The sequence below is a fragment of the Prionailurus viverrinus genome, chromosome B2 (assembly GCF_022837055.1).
Source record: "Prionailurus viverrinus isolate Anna chromosome B2, UM_Priviv_1.0, whole genome shotgun sequence".
In the NCBI taxonomy this organism is placed as follows: Eukaryota; Metazoa; Chordata; class Mammalia; order Carnivora; family Felidae; genus Prionailurus; species Prionailurus viverrinus.
The window spans coordinates 50,122,036-50,149,783 of NC_062565.1; the positions used below are offsets into that span (position 1 = coordinate 50,122,036).

The 27,748-nt window shown below is 39.5% G+C and overlaps 1 protein-coding gene and 1 long non-coding RNA gene across 2 annotated transcripts in view; one reads left to right on the forward strand and one right to left on the reverse strand.

The window, feature by feature from the left end:
• Positions 1 to 2,363: 2,363 nt before the first annotated feature.
• On the reverse strand, positions 2,364 to 4,143 carry LOC125165184 (uncharacterized). The gene is made up of 3 exons (XR_007152009.1): positions 4,064 to 4,143; positions 3,487 to 3,591; positions 2,364 to 2,578 (listed from the first exon to the last, which is right to left on the reverse strand). It is a non-coding gene; the product is annotated as an uncharacterized LOC125165184 (long non-coding RNA).
• Positions 4,144 to 4,261: 118 nt separating this feature from the next.
• The window catches only part of EFHC1 (EF-hand domain containing 1), a 66,849-nt gene continuing 43,362 nt past the window's right edge, over positions 4,262 to 27,748 (forward strand). The window contains exons 1-5 of the mRNA XM_047857762.1: positions 4,262 to 4,411; positions 13,768 to 13,989; positions 17,255 to 17,542; positions 21,383 to 21,532; positions 25,152 to 25,344. Coding sequence (XP_047713718.1) covers positions 4,349 to 4,411; positions 13,768 to 13,989; positions 17,255 to 17,542; positions 21,383 to 21,532; positions 25,152 to 25,344 — 916 coding nt within the window. The 5' untranslated portion in view covers positions 4,262 to 4,348. The remainder of the gene's footprint in view (positions 4,412 to 13,767; positions 13,990 to 17,254; positions 17,543 to 21,382; positions 21,533 to 25,151; positions 25,345 to 27,748) is intronic.

The window sequence follows — 27,748 nt, forward strand, 5'->3', positions numbered from 1 at the left end:
AATTAATGAATTTGCCTGTTCACCTTTGGAATCTACAACTATAATGGATATTACTGCCACATTGCTCTCACATATCTCTATCTCCATACTATTAAACCCTTATTAGGTCAGAGATGTCTGACAAGCAGGATGGCAAAGTCAGTGATACCTCACATGCCGAAGGAGGAAGATCTTTTCCATCTGAGAGAGGATTGAGGCAGAGTGTAAGAAATACTCAACTGGGAACTAGACTTTAACTAATGGTTTCTCAACCTTTTTTGGTCTGGCGATATCTCATCAGTAAAATGAGCGGGCTGGATTGTGTCAATCGATTCCCAGGTTTTTTATTGTGACCATGTAAAAAATACCTAGAATATGAATATGTATATATCTTGAAGACTTTTTCAGCAAATTATTCCTATCCATATAACATTGGATACATCCTGATAATTAATATTCTATTTGTTCCTTTTTAAAAAAAAAAAAAAAACTGTTGGGGCGCCTGGGTGGCGCAGTCGGTTAAGCGTCCGACTTCAGCCAGGTCATGATCTCGCGGTCCGTGAGTTCGAGCCCCGCGTCAGGCTCTGGGCTGATGGCTCGGAGCCTGGAGCCTGTTTCCGATTCTGTGTCTCCCTCTCTCTCCCTCCCCCGTTCATGCTCTGTCTCTCTCTGTCCCAAAAATAAATTTAAAAAGTTGAAAAAAAAATTAAAAAACAAAACAAAAAACTGTTGTCACAATCCATTGAGTTGATTTTAACAGCTGCTAATGGAGACTGGCATGTTTGAAAAATACTGGGTGATCTCCAAGTTATTCACTCATTCACTTGGTCATTTTACAGCTGTTCATTGAGTATTTATGAGGTGTTAGCACTGTGATGGGATCCAGGAAAATGGCAATGAACAAAACAAAGAACCTATCCTTGTGACACTTATATCCTGTGAAATCTGATTCTGTGAGGTAATGTTTCATAGGCTTTTTCAGAGAGAAAGGAATTCCAATTCAATCAGCTAAAGTCATAGAATGGGTTTGACTTAAGGGAGAAAAAAGCAGCTGAAACACAAATTTTTTGAAACCCCTGGCAGGAACCCACCATCAGGCCAAAATCATCTGAACCCAAATTGTATGCATTTGCATCAAATGAAGATTTCCTGTGGGTCCTAAATCTGCTCCTGTAACTGCTTGGAAGTCCCTGAGGATGTTTCTTTTGCCCTTTACCATATTTTGCAAAGATCAAGGTGGCTCGACTGGGCAGTCTTTTTAGATAAGAGATTCCAGAAACCACAGAGTGGTGGAAATGAATGCTAGATAGCACTCTGACTGAGGGACACTCCCCTGCAAAGTCTTACCCCTTTGTTCATACATTAGCCACATCCCCAGCACTTTCAAACCTACAGGTTTATAATTGAATTTTCCAGAAACAATGCTGTACCATTTTTATTCAGCAGAGGGAAGTAGAGCACCCAAAATCATTGCATAAATATCCGAGGGACACACACACACACACACACACACACACACACACACACACATGCTTGATATATGTCCTGTAAATTTAGGCACTGAAGAATAATATCACAGGATTGAAAACAAATTCTGGGAAAAACCCTGAAAAAAGGAGACTTATTTTAGATAACTGCTGTATTTTAGCCTCTGCCAGTCTGATATCTCCCAGGAACTGCTAAGAGATAGCCAGCATGAGGCCCTCTTTTCAGTTTGGCCTGCTGGCAGTCTAATCTTTCCCTATTTTCCTTTCCCCAAGTTTTGAAACACCTGCTAAGTCATGCAATGTCTCTGTGGTCTTCTGAGCCCGGCTTGATGCACAGCCTTCAGACCATAGCACTTTTTACTTCAGCTGCCGGGGATGGTCTGGGTCCTGCTCTCTCCTACATATTGCAAAAAGTGGAAAATAGCACAAATCGAAGTGTGATACATGCTGAGTTGTCAGTCATGTTTGGGAGAAATGAGATATAAACTTAATCACACAAAATGTCAGGGTTCAAGCAGTTTTCCAAAGCCCTATCATTATTTTTTAATTTTCCCCCCACTTCTTTACAGACTTGTCCCGTGCTTTTTAGCACTGATGCAACCACTGCCTGGCTTCCTCTCCTCAGAGGTGATGGCATTTTTAAGAGGCCAAGGAAGGTTTTACTCGCCATGCATTTCTAGGGTCCAAAAGGAGTTAAAGCATTTAATCATTTAACTAGTGTGTTCTTCTGGAACAGAAAAGCATTTCAGCAGAGGCCACTCCTCAAATAGAAACAGATGCCACAATGGACAATAGGCTTAGGCATGACTTACCCTTTCCAGTCCCCATGGACTCCTTCCCTACCCAAGTGTAACCATACAGTTAGTCTAGAAGGGCTCTTTCAAGTGTGACCATAGATTTACTTTTATTAAGATACAGGGGAGGGCAGGATCATATAACTGGTAAGACTTTAAGGTTATCATCAAGAGTCAGCAAGGATTATAGCTCCAGTGTTTCTGGGTACTCAGCATCAGTGAGGTGGAAAGAAGTGAGAGAAGCATCTTCTCTTTGAAAGTTGAACTTGCCATTTTGAAATATTCTCCCAGTAGCTGGCTTCCATCCTAGGTCAGTGGCTAAGATATAATGCAATGGACAGATACTTTTAAAGCTTTCAGAAAGTTCAACAATGCTAATGCACTGATTTTTAAAAAAAAAGCACTAAATGCCTGCATTAAGGTAATATACTAATAGAAAATAAAAGAAAATTTTAAAGGTAAAAAAAAGGGAAGGGACAAAAACAGGAAACAGAAGTAGTAAGGAGAGAGGAGGGGTTAGCAAAAAAGAAACTGAGCAGGTTGTGGTAGCTAGCCACCAATAACTGCTTCAGGGGGTGCCTGGGCAGCTCAGTAAGTTAAGCCTCCAACTTTGACTTTGGCTCAGGTCATGATCTCACAGTTCATGGGTTTGAGCACAGCGTCCTGCTCTGTGCTGACAGCTCAGAGCCTGGAACCTGCTTTGGATTCTGTATGTGTGTGTGTCTGCCCCTCTCCTGCTCACGCTCTCTCTCAGAAATAAAATAAAAACATAAAAAAAAAAAAAATAACTGCTTCAGGTGCCACCAGTGGATTAATGTCATAGTCCCCCTGAGCTTCATGCCCATTACTGAAACTCAACAGGGGGATTTGCTCTGACAAGCAGCAATAAAACTAAAGCTGTTGACTATATTAGCAGTAAACTACCCGTGACATGGAGATATGCTTCCTGGGTCAGGCTTGGCTATTCTATCATGTTCCTGAAGTGGCTCATTATCAGAAACAGCTGTTATAAAAATCAGATTCCTGGGTTCTATTTCACACCTAAAGAATCCCATGTCTGGGCGTCAGGATTTTGTTTGCTTTTTGTTTTTATCTTTAAGCTTTCCAGTGGTGATGGATAGTTGTTGTTGTTGTTTCTCTTTCCTGAAAATGTTTCAGGAACAGGATTACATTTAAGGCATAATAATTTAAACAAGTTTTACAAAAATCACCAAAGGTGAGAATACCTACTACGATCCTGACAATATTTCACCCATTTGCTTCTTTCTTTAGGACTTAGTTTTCTCTTTGAAGGACATGCATTTCCCCTTGTTCAGATCTTTGCATTGCAGCTGCAGATAGGTGTAGAGATCAGAATTGAGATTAGCACTCTGTAGCCCTAAGGTTACCGTATATTGAGTCTCCTGAGGCGAACATGCAAGGCCCAGTCTTCGGAGAACCGAGAGGGAGTAGAGAGGCAGGGATCCACACAGGTAAAGATGGTAAAAAGATAATGCGGCAGTGGGAGGATTAGGGACAAGACGGCTGCATTAGTTCTTTGGACATCCGTGGGCCAGAGACACAACCGTGAATAATCCGCAGCCCCTCTCCCAACAAGCACAGGCCCGGGGTGCCACTTTCAACCGGAACCAACCATTTACACTTCAGTGTGAACTGGGACAAGAACCCTTTTCCCAGGGCTGGGAGAGGTGAGGTCCCGAGCTCAAGGCGCTGGCGGGGAGCGTGGAGAACCCGGTGAAAGGAAGCACCTTCCCCTCCACCGTAACTCATCTAAGGGACCGCTCCCCCCGCTCTGGACCTTACAGCAACGATGGCACCCTCTCTGCGGTCACGTCCTTCCACCCCGCCCCGCAACGCCCCAGTCGCAGCCACTGAGTCCATAGCCACCTCTCAAACGGAACGCCGGATCCTGGGGGCGGCGCATGCGCTCACTCCTTACACCCGCTCCTCAGGCCCCGCCCCCAAGCGCGGCGCTCCGGAAGTTTGGCATTACCATGGAGCTTCCAGAGGCCCACAGACGCGGCTCGTCGCCCCGGCAACTGGGGCGCCCAACACCCTACCCGGCTGGAGGCGGCAAAAGCGGCCGCCATGGTGTCCAACCCTGTGCATGGCCTGCCCTTTCTCCCGGGCTCGTCCTTTAGGGACCCCACGGTGAGGACTTCTCTGCCCAACCCCCACCTGGCCCCACGCGCAGGCGGCCTCGAGGGCTCGCTGCTTAGCGCACCTGCTGCCTCCTCCTCCCAAGATTGCCCTGTGGCCCTTCAAACCCGTCCTCTGTCCCCACCTGTTCTCTGCCCGCCTCCACAATGCCGTCGTCCTCCTCCTCTCTCTCCCATCCTTTGCCCTCGGCTTCATCCTCTAGTTTTTCCACTCCACCTGGGCAGGACATTGGCCTCCTTGTTCTCATCCTCCTAGCTGCGTTCTTCCTCCTACCCTGTTACTCTAGTCCCTGCCTCTTCTCCCTCCAGATCTCAGTTTGCCCCAGTTTCCTCCCTAGCCCATTGTCCCACCCCGTATCCCTCTCTGCCCAGCTCCCTTCGTAACCGCGCTCAGTTCCCCAGCCTAGCCCCTTTTCCCACTCAGCCTCCCTACAACTTCGTCCTCCTTCCCACAGCCCCATCTCACCCATCTTCCCTGGCCCATCATTCCCGCCCGCCTCCTTCCTCTTCCTTATCCTGGACCCAGCAGTCTTGCCCCCTCCCAGCTTGGTTTCCTGCCTTCTGTATATCATTTCCACTCATTCTCCTCTTTCCGCCAGGTCCTTTTCCGCAGTCTCTGCCCTCCTCGTTTATGCTTCTACCTAGCCCCATCCCCTTTCCGTTCAGCACTCCTGCCTTGTCTACAACTTAGTCCCACCTTCTCTCCAGCCCTGTTTTATCTTCTTTCACAACTTCGGGTTTCTCCAAAAGTCAGACTTTTGACACTTGCCTATCTTCCTCCCAAACCATACCTCCCCGCTTTGTAGAAGATAATTCCATCCCGTCCCTTCAACCACAGTTGATTAGTTGATTTTTTTTCTTCCCCAGTTCTATTCTTTTCTCTCTAACATTTATACAAAAGATTCCTGACTAGATTGTTTTGCTCTTTCCCTACTTTAACTGTTTTTAGTTGTGTTCTGTAGACAAAATTGCAGGGGTGGGGGGCGGGGGGAAAGCTTGTTTTTGTTTTTGTTTTTTTCTCCTTCTGACATAGTTTAGCCCTTGACAAAATTATTTATTATTTGTTTCACTTCAGACATGGTTACTGAAACATGTTTGAAGATTAATATTGAGATTCAGTAAGCTATCATAGATGAGATGATGATAATTTGTATAGTTTAATAATTTAAGTTATAAGTTCCTTTCCATGGGTATAAAGGTAAGATAAAATATGTAGTCAACTTATTTTCTTTGGGAGACTGAATTGAAATTGAAAGTTTGGTGAAGGAGTTTGAATTCTGAGTCTCTTCTTGATAATTATTCCTGCATGAAGACACAGCATTATAGAGTTTTTGCTTCAGTGGAGTTTTCCATTTTACATAAGTTAAAAAATATTGTAGGCACATTCCCGTCCTGTGCAGGAGGAGCCTAAGCATCTGGTGTTGGTGAATGTGGGTTACCCACAAGGTAGGGTTGAGTCAATTTGGGGGATTTACAAAGGTGTGGACTGGAGGTGCCAGGTTCTGAGAATATACGTTGTTGTTCTTCGTGTAAGATGAACTGTGCATTGGACAAAATTTATTTATTTTTTTAAAGTTTATTTTTATTTTGAGAGAAAGAGAAGCCCAAGCAGGAATTGGGATGTGGGGCTTGATCTCACGAACCTTGCAATCACGACCTAAGCTGAAATCAAGAGTCCGACTGAACCACCCGGGCACCCGGACCTATTTTATATTTTAAATACACTGGCCAAGCGTCAACCTATTTGCCTTATTTGAAATTTGGGAAACATGTTCACTGTCTTTATTCAGCAATGAAGAACTATATATATATATAACACTCAAAGCATTCAGAGGGTGAACCATAATGACTAAGAGGGGTGGGAGGCTACCCAGTGTGTGGTATTTTGTTATAGCAGCCTGAACTAAGATAGTTTGTAAATATTTTCTCCCATTCCTGAGGTTGTCTTGTCATTTTATTTCCTTTGCCATACAGAGCTTTTTAATTTGATCTAGTTCCATTTGTTTATTTTTGCTTCTGCTGACTGTGCTTTTGGTATTATATCCAAAAGTCAAGACTAGTGTCAAGGAGCTTTTTCCTTCGTTTTCTTTTAGGCATTTTACAATTCCAGGTCTTATGTTTAAGACTTCAATAGTATACTTTGAGTCAATTTTTGTGACTTCCATAAAATAGGGATCCAGTTTCATTCTTTTGCATGGGGATACCCAGTTTTCCCAGCACCAATTATTGAAGAGACTGTCCTTTCCCCATTGTGTATTCTTGGCATGCTTGTCAAAGATAGTTGGCCATATATGCATGAGTTTATTTCTGGGCTCTATTCTGTTCCATTGGCTTACGTGTTTCCTTTTTATGCCAGTACCACACAGTTTTGATTACTGTAGCTTTATTTTTTGTTTTTCGTTTTTAAAATTTTTTAAATGTTTATTTTTGAGGGAGTGCAAGTGGGGGAGGAAGGGACAGGGGGACAGAGGATCCTCAGCGGGCTCTGTGCTGAGAGCAGCGATCCCAATGTGGAGTTTGAACTCATAAACTGTGATATCATGACCTAAACTGTAGTCAAAGTTGGATGCTCAACTGACTGAGACACTCAGGTGCCCCTGATTACTGTAGCTTTGTAATGATAGTTTGAAATCAGGAAGTATGATACCTCCAGGTTTGTTGTTCTTTCTCAAGATTGCTTTGGCTTTTTGGGGTCTTTTGTGGTTCTATGTGAATTTTAGGATTTTTTTTCAATTTCTGTGAAAAATGCCATTGGAATTTTGAGAAGGATTGGATTGAATCTGTAGATCACTTTGGATGGTGTGGACCTTTAAACAATATTAATTCTTCCAATTCAAGAACATAAGATATCTTTCCATTTGTTTCTGTCTTCTTTAATTTCTTTCATCAGTGTCTTACAGTTTTCAGTATATAGGTTTTTCATGTCCTTTGTTCAATTTATTCCTAAGTATTTTATTGTTTTTGATACTATTATAAATAGAATTGTTTTCTTAATTTCACTTTCAGATAGTTCATTGTTAGTCTATAGACACACAATTGATCTCTATATGTTAATTTTGTATCCTGCAACTTTACTGAATTCATTGATTAGTTCTAACAGTTTTTGGTGGAGTCTTTAGGGTTTTCTGAATGTAAGATCATGTCATCTGCATACAAATAGTTTTACTTCTTTCTTTCCTATTTGGATTCCTCTTATTTCCTTTTTTTGCCTGATTGCTCTGGCTAGGACTTCTAGTACTATGGTGAATAAGAGTGGTAAAAGTGGGTGCCCTTATCTTGTTCCTGGTCTCAGAAGAAAAGGTTTCAATGTGTCACCATTGAGTAGGATGTTAGGTATGGGCTTGTCACATTATGGCCTTTACTACATTGAGATATGTTTCTTCTTTACCCAGTCTGTCAAATTTTTATAGGAATGGATGTTGTATTTGGTCAAACAATTTTTCTCCCTCTATTGAGATGATCATATGATTTTTATCTTTCATTCTATTAATGTGGTATATAACATGTATTCATCTGTGTAAGTTGAACCATCCTTGCATCTCAAGCATAAATCCCACTTGATCATGATGTATGATCCTTTTAATGAGCTGTTGAATACAGTTTGCTAAATATTTTTACTTGTGCATCTATATTTATCAAGGATATTGGTCTGTAACTTTTTTTTATATAGTAGCCTTATCTGGTTTTGGTATCAGGGAGATCTTTCTTGTTTCTTTTTTATAAATTTTTTTTCTTTTAACGTTTATTTATTTTTGAGACAGAGAGAGACAGAGAGAGACAGAGCATGAACAGGGGAGGGTCAGAGAGAGAGAGGGAGATACAGAATCTGAAACAGGCTCCAGGCTCTGAGCTGTCAGCACAGAGCCCGACGCGGCGCTCGAACTCACCGACCGCGAGATCATGACCTGAGCTGAAGTCAGATGCTCAACCAACTGAGCCACCCAGGCACCCCTCTTGTTTCTTAATGCATGCATTTATCACTATAAAATTCCCTATTAAACTGCTTTTGCTGGTTCCCAGATGCTCTCATATGTTATGCTTCTATTTTCATTTGTTTCAAGATATTTTTTAATTTCCCTTTTTTTTTTGTTTTTTTATTTTTTATTTATTTTTTATTTTTTTATTTTTTCAACGTTTATTTATTTTTGGGACAGAGAGAGACAGAGCATGAACGGGGGAGGGGCAGAGAGAGAGGGAGACACAGAATCGGAAACAGGCTCCAGGCTCCGAGCCATCAGCCCAGAGCCTGACACGGGGCTCGAACTCACGGACCGTGAGATCGTGACCTGGCTGAAGTCGGACGCTTAACCGACTGCGCCACCCAGGCGCCCCTTTAATTTCCCTTTTGATTTCTTCTTTGACCCGCTGTTGTGCAGGAGTGTGTGGTTTAATTTCTACATATTTGTGAGTTTTCTAGCTTTCTTCATGTTATTGATTTCTATTTTCATACCGTTGTGTTGGGAAAAGATACTCGGTATGATTTCAGTCTGTTGAGATTTTTTTGTCACCTGTCATGTCACCTACCCTGGAAAATGTTTGTGTACTTTAGAAGAATGCATGTTCTGCTATTGTTGGATGGCTTATTCTTTATATGTCTGTTAGGTCCATTTGGTCTAAAGTATTGTTCAAATCCAATGTTTCCTTGTTCATTTCCTATCTGTGAGTTATCCTTTGAAATCCCTTACTATTATTGTTTTGCCTATTTCTCCCTCAGATCTGTTAGTATTTCCTTAATATAGTTAGGTGCTTTGGTGTATATATACACCATAAATATATATTTATGATCGTTATATCTTTTTTTCCCACTCTTTTAATTCCAGTATAGGTAACACAGTGTTGTATTAGTTTCAGGTGATTGTTATGTCTTCTTGATTAATTGATCCCCTTACCATTATATAATGACCACCTGTGTCTCTTGTTACCATTTTTGGCTTCAAGTCTATTTTGTCTGATAGAAATATAGCTACCCATGCTCTCTTTTGGTTTCCACTTGCATAGATTATCTTTCTCCATACCTTCACTTTCAGCCTATGTGTGTGCTTCAAGCCAAAGCGAGTTTATAGTATAGACAGCATACAGTTGGATCTCGTGGGGTTTTTTTTAGTCATCCACCTTGCCTTTTGATTGGAGAATTCAATTAATTTACATTTAGAGTAACTATTGTTAGGTACGGACTTACTAATGCCATTTTATTGTTTTCTGGCTGTTTTGTGGTTCCTTTGTTCCTTTCCTCCTGTCTTGCGTCTTCCTTTGTGAAGTAATGATTTATCATAGCAGTATCTTTGCTTTCTTCTCTTTACTTTTTGTGAATCTACTGTAGATTTTTGCTTTGTGGTTACCATGAGTCTTAACATATAACGTAAATATGTTATATATGTATATATATGTCTATTTTACACTGACAGCAATTCAACTTTGATCACATACAAAAACTCTACCCTCTTCCTCTTCTCCCCTTTATGTTTTTCATGTTACCATTTACATCTTTTTATGTTTTTTATCCATTAACAAATTGTTGGAGCTAGAAAGGTTTTCAATACTTTTGTTCTCTAATCTTTATACTAGAGTTAAGAAGTGAACATATCACCATGTTACAGTTATTAGGGTATTCTGAATCCAACTATATGCTTACCTTTACCCAGGTGTTTTATTTTCATGTTACTAATTAATGCCTTTTTGTTGTAGCTTGAAGAACTTCTTTCAGCCTTCCCCTAAGGCATGTTTAGTGGCAATGAATCCTCTCATCTTTCATTTATTAGGGAAAGTCTTCATCTTGCCTTTATTTCTGAAGCACATCTTTTCCAGAAAAGTATCCTGAGTTGCCAGTTTCTTTTATTTCTTTATTTTTTTTAATGTTTATTTTTGAGAGAGAGCAGTCACGAGTAGGAGAGGGGCAGAGAGATGGGGACAGAAGATCTGAAGTGGGTTCTGTGCTGACAGCAGAGAGTTTGATGTGGGACTCGAACCCACAAACTGTGAGATCATGACCTGAGCCCAAGTCAGATGCTCAACCAACTGAGCCATCCAGGTGCCCTGCAGTTTCTTTCTTTTAGCACTTTGAATAGATCATCACATTCTCTCCTGCCCTACAAAGTCTCTGCCGAGAAATCCAGAGGTTCCCTTGTATGTATGAGAGAGTTTTTTTTCTTTTACAGGTTTTAAAATTCTGTGTTTGATTTTAGACAGTTTTATTATTATGTGTCCCGGAGAAGATTATTTTGGAGTGAAATTTTGAGACACCTATAGCTTCATGAACTTGAATGTCCACATCTCTCCCCAGGTTTGAGAAGTTTGCAGCCATTATTTTTTTAAATAATCTTTCTACCCCTTTCTGTCTTCTCCTAGAGAAGGATGCAGTGGTGCAACCATGATTTTTCTTGTTTGTGTCCCCATAAGCCCCATGGGCTTTTTTCATGCCTTTTCATTCTTTTTTTTTTTTTTTCCTCTGATTGGATAACTTCAATTCATTTGTCTTCTAGCATACAGATTCTTCTGCTTGTTCAGCTCTTCTGTTGAAGCTATAGTTGGATTCTTCAGTTGAGTCGTGTTCTTCAGCCCCCAAATTCCTGTTTGGTTCTTTTTTATGTTGAACTTCTCATTTTGTTCCTTTGTTGTTTTCCTGACATCATTAATTGCTTATCTGTATTCTTTGTAGGTCTCTGAGCATCTTTAGGACAATTTTGAATTTTTTTTTATTAGGCAATTCCTGGTTCTCCATTTCTTTGAGGCTATTTACTATAGATGGTGGAGTCATGTTTCCCTGATTCTTCATGATCCTTGTATCTTGCATAAGTGCCTTCACATGAAGAAGCAGTCACCTCTTCCAGACTTTATGGACTGACTGTGGTAAGGGAGTGGGTGGAGGCGTGCTGAAGCTTGCTGTGATCCTGGGCCTAGTGGTGTATGTAGGGCACCAAGTGCAGGGGTGTGTGGCAGCACTGGGTTCAGGTTGGGGGACATGATGTCTCTTTGGCCCAGGCCACTGGGGTATGCAGCACTGACAACTGTTAGTCCTTTGCAGGTAGTGCAGGGGGTCCATAGTGGCTGCAAGGACTATTGGGGTCTTTAGTAGTACTTCTGGGTCCAGCAGCTAGGGACCAGGGCAAGCAGCAGTGGTGGCTGGAACAGGTAGTGTACACATACTTGTCTGCAGGGTGCCAGCTGTGGGAGCCTCTGTCGGGGCAGGGGCCATCTGCAGACACACACATAGCAGTGGGAGCCAGAGCAGGCAAGGGCCAGGGCCAACTATGGGCTCACTGGCCGCTGTAGAGGCCCTGGTTGTTGGCGTGTCCTCCTGTGGCTACACACTCTCCTCTCTGGTATGCACACTGCTGTAGAAGCCTGTGATGACTGATGATGCTTGGGTCATGTGCAGCACAGCCGGAGGGGCTAGTTTGAAGTGCGTGAATTGGGGAGGAATCAGCCAGGAGGTGTCTGTGTTGGCATCTTGCACTCAAACAGCTGCAGAGGCCATAGCTGGCTGCTAATGTGGTTCCCAGGCTCTGGAGAAAACTTGGGGAGGGGAGGGAGTGAGGAGGGTGATCGGATGGCTGGCATCGTGAATACCTGTGGGGTAAAAGCTGGTGACATCTGGAGGGGGTACCCAGTGGCTGCAGCAATACTGGCCCTTGGCTTTGGGTCAGTGGTCAGATCTGCTGGGTTTGTCTGCAGAGCAGGTGTCTGCACACCACAGTCACACCCTCTGAGTAGCTGCTGCCAGTCACCCCTCCTTTTCTTCCGTGTTCCTAACTGGCTTTATACTCTTCAGCTTTGCCAGTCTGGGTGGGATGAAACTGAAGTGGGACCTTTGTGTACTGCCTCAAAAGACTGGAGAGGCTGGTTGCTCTTGCTCACCCTGCTCCTCCTTCCTGGCCAGGGAACCTCTTTCTGCCTGGGGAGTTCCTTTTGGCACTGAATAGTGCTGGTTTGGGGGATCAGATGACGCAGGCAAAATGAAGCTGTCTTCCTTCTCTCCTTGTGTAGTTATCCTCAGGTTTTTTTGTTTCACTGCGTTGCTGCGACCTCCTAACTGGACTCCGGAGCTCCTCCAGAGCTGTTTTTGTCCATGGATAACTAACTGTTCAATTGTTGATCTTTATGGAAGGATAGGGAGCCTGTGGTGTCCTATGTTACCATTTTCATCTCTCCTCTGCCCTTGAAAATATTTCCTTTCCACTTTTTTCTTTTTTATTTAATCTTTTAATTACCAAAAAAAAAAAAGTGTTCGTTGTAATATATATATATGAATGTATATTTATATATATATATATATCTCAACATTATTCAGAAAGAATACAGAGAACATCCAAATCCAGTTTCTTTCTTTGCACATGTTTGCATGCTTCTAATTATAGTATACATGTAATTTTATATGCTGCTTTTTTGGGCTTATTGAATCATAAACATTTTTCCCAGATTGCCATGTGGTCTTTAAAACCAATATTTTAATGGCTTCATCATAGTCCATTAAGTGACTTTTCCATCATTAACTCATATGTTTGTCTTTTATTTCCAATGTTTTACTATTGCAATTAACATTATAATGGTCAGCTTCAGTCATATTGTTCTTTCCCATAATTTTGGATTATATATTTAAAATGAAGGATTAAGGGTGGAATTATTGAGTTCAAGACTTCGAATATATAATACCCATTTTCATTTCAAAGAGTTGTCTGAATGCATCAGTGTTACTATAACAAGAAGAGCCTTTTATTTCAGGTAAGAATTCATGTCACAGAGTCGGATCTTCTAGGTTCCATGGTTTATGAGCACTTGATAAGATTAAAAACACAGGAAGAATTAAGTGAAGGATTAAGAGTATAGATGACATAGAGGCACCTGGGTGGCTCAGTCAGTTGGGCGTCCGACTTCGGCTCAGGTCATGATCTCACAGTTCGTGAGTTCAAGCTCCGCATCGGGCTCTGTGCTGACAGCTCAGAGCCTGCTTCGGATTCTGTGTCTCCCTCTCTCTCTGTCTCTCTGCCCCTACCCTGCTCACACTCTGTCTCTTTCTCTCTCTCAAAAATAAATAAACATTAAAAAAAAATTAAAAAAAAGAGTATAGATAATATTTTAGTTTCTCATGAAAAGTGAACTGGTAGCTAAATTGGGCATTCTGGAGCAGGACTTTAAGTTTATTTTAAGCTCAGGCTGCTGCTTTTCTCCCTGTTCCTGACCAGGTGTTTTAGCTTAAAACATAAGAACCTTCTAGTCTAGGTAAACTTTTTGATATAAGGTTTGTGATGTTTGTAAGCAAAGGTTTAAGTTATGATGTTTTTGAAAGTTAGCTCTTTTGCCTAACACGTATTTATAAAATATTACTAATGAACCACTTCTTTTCTTCCTCAGAAAACAGCATTTCATAGAAGCCAGACACTGGGCTACAGGAATGGCTATGCAGTTGTTCGACGTCCAACAGTTGGGATAGGCGGGGACCGGCTTCCAGTCAACCAGCTGTCCCAGGCTGAGCTGGATGAGTTGGCCAACAAGGCACCAGTTCTAACTTATGGCCAACCTAAGCAGGCCCCACCTGCAGAATTTATTCCTGCACATGTGGCTTTTGACAAAAAGGTATCATCTGGGACTTCAGGGTACCCCTTGAATTCAGATTTCTGAGTGCCAACTGTTTGCAGGAAAGTCAACAGCTAACCACAGGTTTTCCAGAGTGCACTGAGGAGAAAATTGTTCAAATGCCTCAACCTTTAGTCATAGACAGCTGAGCTTAAGGATTGAAAGAGGCTTTCTTTAGTCAGGAAGCCTATTACAGAAAATAATTCCCTGTAGCCTTCACTGAAATATTTTCCAAATACAGTTGAAGAAAAGTTGGATGAATTCTGAATTCTTGAGTTCATATTGCTCCATGTTTACCAGCTCTGTGTGGTCTACTTTTTGAAAGTCTTACCCGTAATGTGACAAAACCTTAGTCTCTATGAATTGCAAAATGTCATCATGACAACAACTCCATCTTTTGCAGTTTTGTCCAGGCTGTATCTGTAAATTTTTATTTTTCAGGGAATGTTTCAGATTTGGCACAACATAACCAAAGGGTAGTGTAACATTTTTGTTTCTTTCTCATTTACCCATATGCTTTTGTAATGTAGGCTGTTTTATTTCCATCTGTTGACGATTCCATATCCTTGATTTTCCTTGTCAGTGAGCCTCTTCTTTCAACTAAAGTGAGATAGTCCTAACCTTGGCCATGCCACAGAATCCCTACTGGGACTTAAGAAACGGAAATATCTCCCTAACCCTCATTGAGTCTAATTTCCAGGTGATGTTTATGTATAACCGAGTAAGAGAACTACTGACCAGTTTTTATGTTAGCTATCCTAGCCTAATTTCTTTCTCTCTTTTTTTAATTTTTCTTTTCGCTTTATTATTTTCGTTACATGTCTATACTATGTTCATCTAGATAGTTAACTTTTATTGAGTAGCTATTGAAACTAGAGGCTGGAAGATACAAAGTAACCTGGTGGTGAAACTATATCATTTACATTCATAATTATTTAATTTAAAAAATCTTTTTAACGTATCAGCCAGAATCCTTAAAATCCCCTTTTCCCCATCTCAGTGAACTCAGCTGATAACACGTTCACGTATCCATTCACAGGCTGAACATAAACATCCAGTAAACAGTATCAATTATGTGACTGGGTATTTCTTTACTTTTTTCTTGTTTCTCTGTGAGTCTATGATAGTTTCAGCCCCAGCCGTGACCCTAACCCCAAGTTTGGCCTCAGGCAAGCCACTCAACCACCCTGAGTCTGTTTCCTCCTTTGTAAAATGAGGGAGATTCAATTTGCTGATCACTTCTGGCTTTCACATTTTGTGTATTTATATATCGGTGGCTCAAATGCAGACCATTTCACGCATGGATTATTGATCATGTCCCCACTAGTAGTGATCATGTCTCCATTTCGGTTCTTTAGAGTTGGTCTAAAATGTTCCTTGAAAATTATCTTTTGTCTTTTGCTTTTACCATATTATCTTTCTCCTTCAAATGTTCCATTCCATTCAGCCATTTTGTCTTTTTATTATGAGTTTTAGGGCTTTAACTACATTGTATGCATATTTCACCTCTGCAATTGCCCATTATCTTTTGGTTTTTAATCTTGTTTTTCCATGGTAGACACTATACCTTTTTAGCAACAGCATTGTATATAAAATTATTCATCTTCCCATTCATCAAACCATATTTGTGTTTTCACCAAAGGGTCTCCTTGGTTTGTTCCTCTAATTCCCGTAGAGGGTTAAGTTAACACTCTTGCCTACCTATAACACCATTCTAATATTTTCTCTCCCTGAGAAGAAAGATTAAAAATACAAACAGAATAAAAGAAATTTTAAAATTAATCCCAAAGCTTGTCAACACAAGCTTTTTCAACGTTTATTTATTTTTGTCAACACAAGCTTTTAATGTTTAAAACATTTTTTTTTAATGTTTGTTTATTTCTTGAGAGAGAGAGAGTGTGTGTGAGTGGGGGAGGGGCAGAGAGAGGGAAACACAGAATCCAAAGCAGGCTCCAGGCTCCAAGCTGTCAGCACAGAGCCCGACGCGGGGCTTGAACTCACGAACTGCGAGATCATGACCTGAACAGAAGTCAGACGCTTAACTGACTGAGCCACCTAGGTGCCCCAGGCTTTTAATGTTTTTTAAATGTGCAATCGGTGTGCCATTTTGACTTCCCACTGATGCTTCCTGGAGGTTTTGCTCTATCTATCCATATGTTTCTGAGTACAATGAGGGTATTTATATGCCATCCAAAGATGCTGTGGTAGATGGATGATTTGACTCTTATTCATATAAATTCTCTAAGAATGAATATGTCATTAATATGCATTTACAGGGGACTCTCGTTTAAAGAAACGGACTTGAGCCTTCATTTTCATTTTGAAACTAGAAGTCATAGTTGTGCCCAAATTTCTTACTCTTTCCAGAAATTCTGAGAGAGATTTTTGATATAGAAGTGAAGCTAGGAGAGTTTAAGGTCTTTAAGCCATCTCATCAAGGAACCATGGCTAAATTGTCTATATGTAGTTTAAATATCTCAAGCAGAGGTCAACAAACTTTTTCTGTAAAGGACCAAATGGTAAATATTTTGGGCTTTGCAGCTGTCTTAGTCTACTTGAGCTGACATAATAAAATACCATTTACTGGTACCTTACATAATAGAAATTAATTTTCTCATGATTCTGGAGACTGGAAGTCAAAGATCAAGGGTCCTGCTGATTTGGTTTCTGGGGAGGGCTCTTTTCTTGGCTTTAGATGGCTGCCTTCTTGCTATGTCCTCACATGGCCTTTCCTCAGTGTGGGTATGCTGAGAGAGAGATCGTCTCTCCTTACAAAGCCATCAATTCAATTGGATTAGAGACCTTCTTTAAGCTTCCTAAAGACTCTGTCTCCAAATGCAGTCATAGGGCTTCTACATATGAATTTTTTTGCAGGGAGACACAGCAGCAGCCCATATGGTCCTTATCACAACTATTCAATTCTGCCCTTGTAATGGGAAAACAGCCATTAGCAATTACATGTTAATTATTTACATAATTATTTGTGGATACTGAAATTTGAATTTCATATCATTTCCATGTGTTGTTAAATTTTTTTTTAACCACTTAAATATGTTAAAAAAAAAAAACAAACTTGCAGATCATACAAAATCAGGTGGCAGGGATAGATGTGTCCCACGGACCGTAATTCAGCAACCCTTGATTTAGAAAATAGGAGTGATGAGTATTCAGTTCTCCCTGAGTGGTTCTCTTTATAGGGGAGTACTGATATTTTTTGGATGAGAGACGAATACAATGCTATTTCTCCCTGTTTCATGTGTTATAGGTGCTGAAATTTGATGCTTATTTTCAAGAAGATGTTCCTATGTCAACTGAGGAACATTATAGGATTCGTCAAGTGAACATTTACTACTACCTGGAAGATGACAGCATGTCTGTCATGGAGCCTGTTGTGGAAAACTCTGGAATCCTTCAAGGCAAGTTAATCAAACGCCAGCGGCTCGCCAAGAATGACCAGGGAGATCATTACCATTGGAAAGACCTCAATCGAGGAATAAACATTACAATTTATGGCAGAACCTTCCGCCTTGTTGACTGTGACCGATTCACACAGGTATAGTATATGTTTCTAGAAATTGTGATGTCTGAAGCATTATTCTAATTTACGTAAGGATATGTTTTGTTTATTAGGGTAGGAGGAAGATTCTGTTCGTCTGTCCCGTTTGGATTATTATATAGGTTGAGTTGGTGTTTGTGTGTTGCTGATATGTGTCAACACTGTGTAGTGACATCACTTTTTTCACATATCCATTCAAGTAAAATTAAACTCTCATCAGAGCTGAATCATTTGATAAGGAACCAGTTCCATGCCAGTACAAATGGAAGACAGAGGAGGTAGTACCCTTGATGGAATACAAAAATAGTATTACCTTTATTAGAAGATATAAGCCTAACATTTTTTGTGCAGTTCATATTTTTCCTGTAAATCATACTTGCTATATTCTGGAGAAACTTGCTATCTAAAGAATTCCTGAAATACTTGTTTATATCAAGAAGAAGCCTCCATTTCCTCTATTTCATAAATATGGATTTTTGACAACTTAAAGTTATCGTTTCTTTACCACAAAATGTAGGTGTTAGGAAGTCAATTCTCAATTTGTCTTACTTAAAATTTCTAAAAAAAATAAAAATAAAAAAATAAAAATTTCTAGAAGCAAAGGTATAGTTTCTGAATTATTTTATGCCTTTCATTTCATGTTACCTAATGCCACATGTGATTAATCTTTACCTCACTGAGCTCCTATGAATTTATTTATTTTTTGCATTTAGTAATTTATTTAGCAAATACTGATTGATCACCTGCTCTGTACCAAACATGGTCCTAGGGGCGGGCCGAGGATATAGACTTGCCCTTAGGAAGGCTATTACATTTTGGCTAGAGGAGACAAACAATAAGCAAACAAATATATAACATGTCAGATGTTGCTGAGAGCTGTGGAAGAAACTAGAGCTGAGTAAAGGGGAGTGGAGTGTGAGGGGAGTGCTATGTATAGAGGCTGGTCAGGGAAGGCCTCGCTGGTAAGATGACACATGAACAGAGACCTCAGGGAAGTGAAGAGAGGAGCCTGGCATCCGTGCCATTCTGGAGCAACAGAGAAAAACAGTGTAGAAGGTAGAGGTGCTAGACCATCTCTGAAATATTGTCCCCTTTAAGCATGTTTTGGTCTCTCATGTTTTAGGTTTTTAAGGTCCTTTTTTATCATAGGCAGTTTCAGAATTGTATCAATAATGAAGAATTATAAAATGTCATGTAAATTTCAGGTATTGCAGTTATTTTTATAATTGTCTCTTTATGGACAATCTGAATGTTGGCAGTTCATTTCTGAGCAGTAATCTAAGCCAGTTACAGTCAGTTCTCATTTTTCACAGTAATTCTGTTCTATAAAGTCACCATAAACCCTTAACTAGCAAATACGGATCCATTGCTCCTACGAGAAATACTGGGGTAGGTTTCTATAACCTTATTTTATGTGTGTTTCTGTTTAAAGATGCCATATTTAAAATATCTTGTTGACTCATGAACATCAAACTCACCGCTGGCAGCACTGGAACTCATGCCTGAAGGAAGCTTATCTAACACATGTATTTTCTTCTTAAGGCACATCACAGCCACCTTGTATGTGTGTGTGTGTGTGTGTGTGTGTGTGTGTGTGTGTGTGAGAGAGAGAGAGAGAGAGAGAAAGATAAATGTACATAATATAAACTTTACCACCTGAACCACTTTTCAATGTACAGTTTAGTGACATTAAGTACTTATCACAGCCTCCTTGCACTTAGACTGATAATTGACTAGAGCTGTATATTTTAGGTACGAGTGATTAGATTGACTTATGTTTTCAATAATTGATCTGTTAGAAGTTGGATCCTATAACAGTTTAAAATTTATACACATCTAATTTGATGGTTTTCATTAGGGCGAGACCCATGACTGGATAAAGAAGGTAGTTGTCTTTATGGTGTGGTTCGAACAAGGAACAACCTCGAATCAAATATAACACCATCACCTTCCCTTCTCACCTCCTCTTCACTGTTCCAAATAAATGTTGGTCCTATAGACAGAATGAACTGAATACATTAAAAAAAATAAATAAAATAAAAAAATTTAAAAAACTCTAGAAATCAGAGATCTAGAATTTATCATCTTTGTTAGAGTATTACCAGTAGTATAGCAGATGTGAATCCTGTTCCACAAATGCAAGTGTGCCGGAAATATTGTTTTGTGTTTTACAAATAACTTAAAACCTACTTGAGTCCCAATCCAACTGGGCTGGTGTTTCTATTAACCCTTAGCTTTGCCAAAAATTCGGAGCCCTAAGAACAACAAGGAAGGCACACCCAGGCCTAATGGGGTCATACAGGCAGGGTCCATAGGCCGTCAATGACCAAGGGTGCCTCCTTGATGCTTTGGTGCTAGGTAGGATACTGAGACCCCGAATGCCTGAGGCTGGTGTGCCTGACTGGCTGCACATGTGCTCCGAGCACCCTAGGAGCACATGTGGAGGCTTGCTCTTCTGAGACCCACCCACTTGTGTCTGTTCTCCAGGCTGGGAGAATTTCCCCCTTCTCTCTCCTTGCCTTCAAAGACATGCCCTTCTCTCCCCTCCTTCTGGGACACTTTAGAATAATCTCTTCAAAGAGTTTAGGCTTTTTCTAAGAGACAGGAAGAATAGTCAACTTCAGGAAGCTTCTGCATTCCTGCCAGAATTCCGAAGGTAAGGTTAACAAAGGGCCTGGTTTTCTGTTGAAAACAACAGAAAGGAGTAACCACCTCCCCATCCCCCATTAAATACCTCAATCAATAATCCTGCTTCACTAATACACCATCTCAAGAGAGAGGAGAATATTATTAGTCATTATCTCCATCTCAGCAGTTTTAATAGACATTAAGATCACAATATTTTAATATTGAAAAGATATTGGAAACTGTTTAGTGAAGCTTTGAAGACTAAAATTATAAGCTAGTTAGCAGCAGAGCTAATATTAGAACCAAATATCTTGGACCTGAGTCCTGTATATTTTCTGTTGAATTGAATTTTCTGTTGAATTCTGTTGAAAAGCAAATCACATAATTCCCAGAAGAAACCCAGATTTCAGATTAATTTCTAATTCCAGAATGTAAACAGATCCCCTGAGATTATTCTTTTCTTTTCTGATTATCAAAAAAAGTACAGTTTATTGTGCTTTTAAAAAGAAATGTCAAGTTGTATTAAAAGATATAGGTACCGAAAATATTATACTTATTCATAATTAACAAATTAAACAAGATCATATCAAGTTTAGATACCTTCCTTTTTCTGGTGAGATTTGAGTACTTGGTTTGTCTTTTCTATTTTGCTGAAATATTTTCTGGTCTAAAATAACCCCTGAGTGTGCATTTTCTTTTCCTTTTTTGGAGAGGGATGGGCATGGGGGCTTAATCACATACTTGTTTTTGGTGAGTTGGAAAGCTGGGAATTTGATTTTAGCTTAACTTTGCCATTTTGTAGCTTGCCCCCAGCCCTGAAACATGAATTCCATATTGTTTGAAACTGTGGTTGGGTTTCAGATGTATGTATGTAAGCAATCCCTAGGACTTACTCTGTTTTTGGGCACCTAACTAAATTTCATTGTTCTAAATTTGTATTTGGAGGCAGTTACCTTACTATCATGTCTTCCAATTAGCTTGGCATATTGCCTAGCAGTTTTATAATATAGAATACTTAAGGTGATTATCAGTTTTTATCTGCATTTTGGTGTTGGGTCAGTTGGAGGTTTAGTGCTGTTAAGATGTGCCTCAAACTGCAAACTTATGGTTAATTTGGAAAATGGCATAGAAATTACACTTACCTTTATACCATCTAATACTTCAGGAAGCTTCAAGAGCAATGATCATTATTACTTTTGAATGATTTAGGTATTTTTGGAAAGTCAAGGAATTGAATTAAATCCACCAGAGAAGATGGCTCTTGATCCTTACACTGAACTCCGCAAACAGCCTCTTCGTAAGTATGTCACCCCGTCAGACTTTGACCAACTGAAGCAGTTTCTCACCTTTGACAAACAAGTAAGTGATGTAGGCACCTATGTAGGTTTACTCGTTTCCAAATGTGGTGTATGTTTATTAGCAAGCTATTCAGGTAGCTGTGTGTTTTAAAACATTACATCTGTAGTTTATCCATTTGGATACAGTGCTATCTTTCGTTTCGTCTAGCATTAGCAGTACAGGAATGCCTAAGTTTTGTATTAGAGACCCAAAGGAGGTTGTGGAGTTAAGTCTTACGAGTTCCACCAAACTTTTCAATCTTAAAGCAATTCCTGAGTTATGTCTGCTTCCCACTTTACATTTCCAACCAACTACTTCTTTTCCAAAATATGAGTTCATTTCATAGCCTCCTTTGGGAAATCCTAAGTAGAGAATTATTGGGAAATTTCAAAGCTATTGCATATAGGTAGGTTTCTAATGTTAAAATAGTTAATTCACAGGAATCTCATTGCAGATGCTTCCTTGTTAATTTTCTTTGTTTTTTGTTTTTTTGTTTTTTTAGAGAGTGCTTACAAGCATGGAGGGGCGGGGAGAGAGAGAGAGAGGGAGGGAGGGAGAATATCTGAAGCAGGCTCCGCATTCAGCGTGGAGGCTGATGCAGGGCTTGATTCCATGACCCTGGGATCATGACCTGAGCTGAAATCAAGAGTCAGATGCTCAATTAACTGAACCACCCAGGCGCCTCCTCTTTTTAAATTTTATATGAATGTATGAGTACAGAATGTTCTGGGTATCTTCCAGCTCTCTTCCACCCACCCTATCCTCCCTGTTGTGGGTTAGTGTATAGAGGCAGTTTTGGGCCATCTCCTTTCTGTACAAAGGGAAAGAGAAAATGAAGAGGTCATCCTCAGTGCTTCTTTGCTGCTGTTTCCCTCTCAGAAATGTAATTGCTTTTAGTTCAGAAAATTTTGCCTAGCACTAGCATGGTCTTTTAAGGACATTCTTTATATCAATCATGTATCTGTTATTATTTTGTCTTTATAGATTGTATTGTTGATACTGTTACTGGAAGATGTATGTTGATGTAACTAAAAAAATACTGATTAATGAATGAAAATTCTTTCCATACTAATTACATATAAACCATTCACGTATACCTCTATTACTACATATGGACCCCTGTATAAAACACATTGCTCTTTTTTTCTTTTGTTTTTGTTTATTGATGTATAATTGACATACAATATTATATTAGCTTTAGGTATACAACACAGTGATTTGACAATTGAATATTTTGCAAAATGGTCACCATAATAAGTCTGCTTACCATTTGTTACATTACAAAGTTTTTATAATATTATTGACTATATTCCCCATCCTGTTCATTACATCCCCATGACTTATTTTATAACTGAGAGTCTGTACTTCTTAAACTCCTTCACCTATTTCACCCATTCCCCCTACCCTTCCACCCTGCCACCAAGCTCCCTACCCTCTGGCAATCACTAATCTGTTCTCTGTATCTATGAACTGGGTTTTGTTTTGTTTTTTAGTTTTTTTAAGTTTATTTATTTATTTTGAGAGAGAGTATGTGTGTGCACATGCATGTGAGCAGGGGAGGGAGAGAGAGGGAGAGAGAGAGAATCCCAAGCAGACTCTGCACTGTCAACATGGAGCCCGACATGGGGCTTGAACTCACAAACATGAGTTCACAAAACATGTTTTGTTTTTCAGATTCCACATGTAAGTGATAATTATGCAGTATTTGTGTTTCTGTGTCTGACTTGTTTCACTTAGCATAATACAGAGTCCATCCATGTTGTTGCAAATGGCAAGATTTCATTCTTTTATATGACTGAGTAGTATTCCATTGTATATATAAACCACATCTTCTTTATTCATTCATCCATTGGTGGATAGGTTATTTCCAAATTTTGGCTATTTTAAATAATGCTACAGTGAACATAGGGGTGCTTATATCTTTTAGAATTAGCATTTCATTTTCTTTCGGTACTACCCAGTAGTGGAATTGCCGGATCATGTGGTAGTTCTATTTTTAATTTTTTTAAATGTTTTTTAACGTTTATTTATCTTTGAGAGAGAGAGAGAGAGACAGAGCACAAGCAGGGAGGGATAGAGAGAGGGGGAGACACAGAATCCAAAGCGGGCTCTAGGCTCTGAGCTGTCAGCACAAAGCCCGAGGCAGGGCTCAAACTCACATACCATGAGATCATGACCTAAGCTGGAGTCAGATGCTTAACTGACTGAGCCACCCAGACACCCCTGTTTTTAATTTTTTGAGGCATTTCTATACTGTTTTCCATAGTGGCTACACCTGTTTACATTCCCACCAACAGTGCATGGGGGTTCGTTTTTCTCTAACCAATGCTTGTTATTTCTTGTCTTTTAGATAATAGTCATTTGACAGGTGTAAGGTGATATCTCATTGATGTTTTGATTTGCATTTCTCTGATGATTAGTGATTTTGAGCATCTTTTCATGTGCCTGTTGGCCATTTGTATGTCTTCTTTGGAAAAATACCTATTCTGATCCTCTGCCTATTTTTAAAAATCAGAATGTTGGATTTTTTGTTATTGAATTGTAGGAGTTCTTTATATATTTTGGATGTTAATCGCTTCCTTATCAGATATGATTTGCAAATATCTTCTCTCATTCAGTAGGTTGCCTTTTCATTTTGTTGATAGCTTTCTTCATTGTATAGAAGCTTTTTAGTTTGATGTGATCTCATTTGTTTTTGCCTTTGTTTCTCTTGCCTGTGGAGTCTCATCCAAAGCAACATGGCTCAGACTGATGTCAATAAGCTTATTGTCTATGTTTTCTCCTAGGGGTTTTATGATTTCAGGTCTCACATTTAGGTCTTTAATCCATTTCGAGTTTATTTTTGTGTATGGTTTGAGAAAGTCGCCCAGTTTCATTCTTTTGCATGCAGCCATCCAGTTTCCCTAGCACCATTTCTTGAAAAGACTCTTTCCCCATTGTATATTCTTGCCTCATTTGTCATAAATTAGTTGACCATATAAGTGTGAATTTGTTTCTGGACTCTCTGTTCTGTTGATCTATGTGTCTGTTTTTGTACTATTTTGATTACTATAGGTTCGTAGCATAGTTTGAAATCACGGAGCATGATATCTTCACCTTTGTTCTTTCTCAAGAGTTTTTTGGCTATTCTGGGTCTTTTGTGGTTCCTTACAAATTTTAGAATTATTCTAGTTTTGCAAAAACGCCATTGGAATTTTGATAGGGATTGGATTATATCTGTAGATTGCTTTGGGTAGTGTGGACATTATAACAGTATTAATTATTTTAATCTGTGAGCACGAAATCTCTCTCCATTTACTTGTGTCTTTAATTTCTTTCATCAGTATCTTATAGTTTCCATTGCTGTTTTAATTTGGCTTCTCTTTCACTAATATTTTAGATCAATGTGAATTCTGCTTTCTCAGTGCAAACTTATAAGTCTGTTATTTAATACTTTCCAGCTGTTGACATCTGGTATATAATTTCAGATGTTTTTGTATCTTTGGTGAATTTTTTTTTTCTTTTTTACCAACTGAGATCACTTCATAGTCTTTGCAGCTAACCTTTTCATCATTGTCTGATATATAAATGCCAGAGTAGCTAAGTTAACCTCTCCTCTTGTAGAATTCTTACTTAAGTCACTACTTTGTATGTCTCAAAGGTTCTTCGATTCTATGCAATCTGGGATGATACAGACAGCATGTTTGGTGAATGTCGGAACTATATCATTCATTACTATCTTATGGATGACACAGTTGAAATTCGAGAAGTCCATGAACGGAATGACGGGCGAGATCCTTTCCCACTCCTGATGAACCGCCAGCGCATGCCAAAAGTTTTGGTGGAGAACGCAAGTATGTTTGATTCAGTTTATTCTCCGTAATTGGGACATTTTTTGAATCTCAGAGGAGTTACTTAATCAGTATGGTCATTCCCTTTATGGTTGGGAGGCTCTTGCTACGTTTTCGTAGGTACTCAAAAACAGCTTTCTTGTAATTCCCCTCAATGCTTGCCCCACAGTCTAGGCTTGCCTCCAAAATGGTCTGGTGGAGATGACTGATACCTAAATCAAGGAAACACCCATAATAGCAATGGGAGATTCATTAAAAAAAATTTTTTTTTGATGTTTATTCATTTTTGAGAAAAAGAGATTGTGAGCAGGGGAGGGGCAGAGAGAGAGGGAGACACAGAATCCGAAGCAGGCTCCAGGCTCTGAGCTGTCAGCATAGAGCCCAACTTAGAGCTCGAACCCATGAATTGCGACACCATGACCTGAGCTGAAGTCGGACAATTAACCAACTGAGCCACCCAGGTACCCCTCATTTAAAGTGCAAAAGAGCAAGCCTTGTGAACTAAAGCAGTTCAGATTTTTAATATATTTTTAAAACAAACTGGTTTTTATTCAAACAAGCTTGTTTGCATATAGCTTACCATACCCTTATGTTCTTTCCTGACTTTGCTTCTCACCTCAATACTTCCTAAACAGGAAGTCTGTATGCAGGATAACTTAAGATTAGAGAAGGCATGTCTGTGACTCACAGAGGTGGGGCCCCATTGTGTCAGCCATGCTCTCTTTTCTGGTTCAAATAACCCAGTGGATTGGAGAGTGAAGATGCAAGAAGATGCAGCTGACATCCGCCAGCCATCAGTATTTTTCTAGGATAAGTGCACGTACTTTGGTCATTGACGTAGTGGTTTCAGAATTTTCTCTTATAATGTCAGCTTGGTCACACATGATGACCTCTCTCATGCTTGAATGGCTGACAGAACTTTAAATACTTTTGTTGGTATTGTTTTTCTTTTTACTCTATTTTCTTGGAACTGGGAGATACGAAATTTCAGGTGTTGTGCAAGAGATTTGTCTTGGAGGTTATAAGCAAATTGAGGTTAGAGGTTATAAATAAACTGGCAGTCTGAAGGCTAAATGCAACCTACCTACATGTATTGTTTTGCCTATACAGTGTTTTTTTAAAAATGCAGTGTTATTTGGGGGCAAGGAGTTGGAGATTTCTATCACTGGGAGAGTGGATAAACAAAATGTAGTGAAGGTATATCTTAATAGTAGTAGCTAGAAACAATAGTTAAATATAAAGAAAGCAAATTGATGCATCTTAAAAGCATAGTGCTGTGTAGAAAAAAAATGAGATGTACAATGCAACAGCACTTTAATATAAAGTGAAACACAAGACAGTATACATAGTACACACATAAAAAGTTGCACATTAGAATGGTTGCATGTGAGGTAGAGGAGAATGAGATTGGGTAAAAGGATAAAGGGTAGTAAAAATTGTCATCATTTTAAAACTAAGAGAACTAATGGTAAAAATTACTTTTAGAGAAATGAGAATAATTCCTAACATAGCTCCCATTCTCAGATAGAAGCAACTGGATTTGAGTTCAACATAGTCTGGTTGCTGTCAACCCTATTTCTATACTTAGCCTCTTGTAGAACCCTCTTAGAGTTCTAGGACGCTGGGACTGATATACTGATCTTGGCCTTCCATAATGCTTAAATGAGCCTAAAATTCCTGCCATCTAGAGCTAACAAATGTTAGATTTACAGTGGATTCAGAGAAAGAATGGGAATTTATTCAGGCATGAAAAAAATATCACTGAAAAAAAAAAAAAAACCTTGAAATCTCAAGTTCTGTGTTTGTCTCTGCCTTATCCATGTGGCCTAGTTTTAAATTTTTAAATATGTAATCATCCTTTTCTAAAACTTCCCCAGCTTTTTTTTTTTTTTTTTTTTTAAGTAATCTCTGCACCCAACATGGGACTCGAAGTCATGACCTCAAGATCAAGAGTCACACATTCTACCAAGCTGAGCCAGCCAGGCACCCCTATAACTTTCTAAATTTTAACAAATTTTAATCAGTGTTATATGGAGAGGCATCCTAGTAACACGTAGGGTCCTTTTAAGAGATAAGAAACATAGCTTTTTGTGAAAGTTATTGTTAGTCATGCAGAACAGAAAAGGCTAAGTTTCCATCAATTGAATAATTCCTTTAACTAGAACTGTGGTGTTAAGAGATAGCATCTAATTGGATTTCAAAGGCTTTTATGCAATGGATGGTTTTAATTAAATTCAATTAAACTAGAGTTAAGTATCTGCTAAGGGAAGTATTTCATGTGCTAAGTGCTGTGGAGGATAAAATGAAAATGTAACTCCCAGACTTAGAATCTGTGTCCTTCAGTCACTTCTAGTGACTGGGGAGACAAGTCACACAAATACACAAAGCTGTTTAACAGTAACACAAG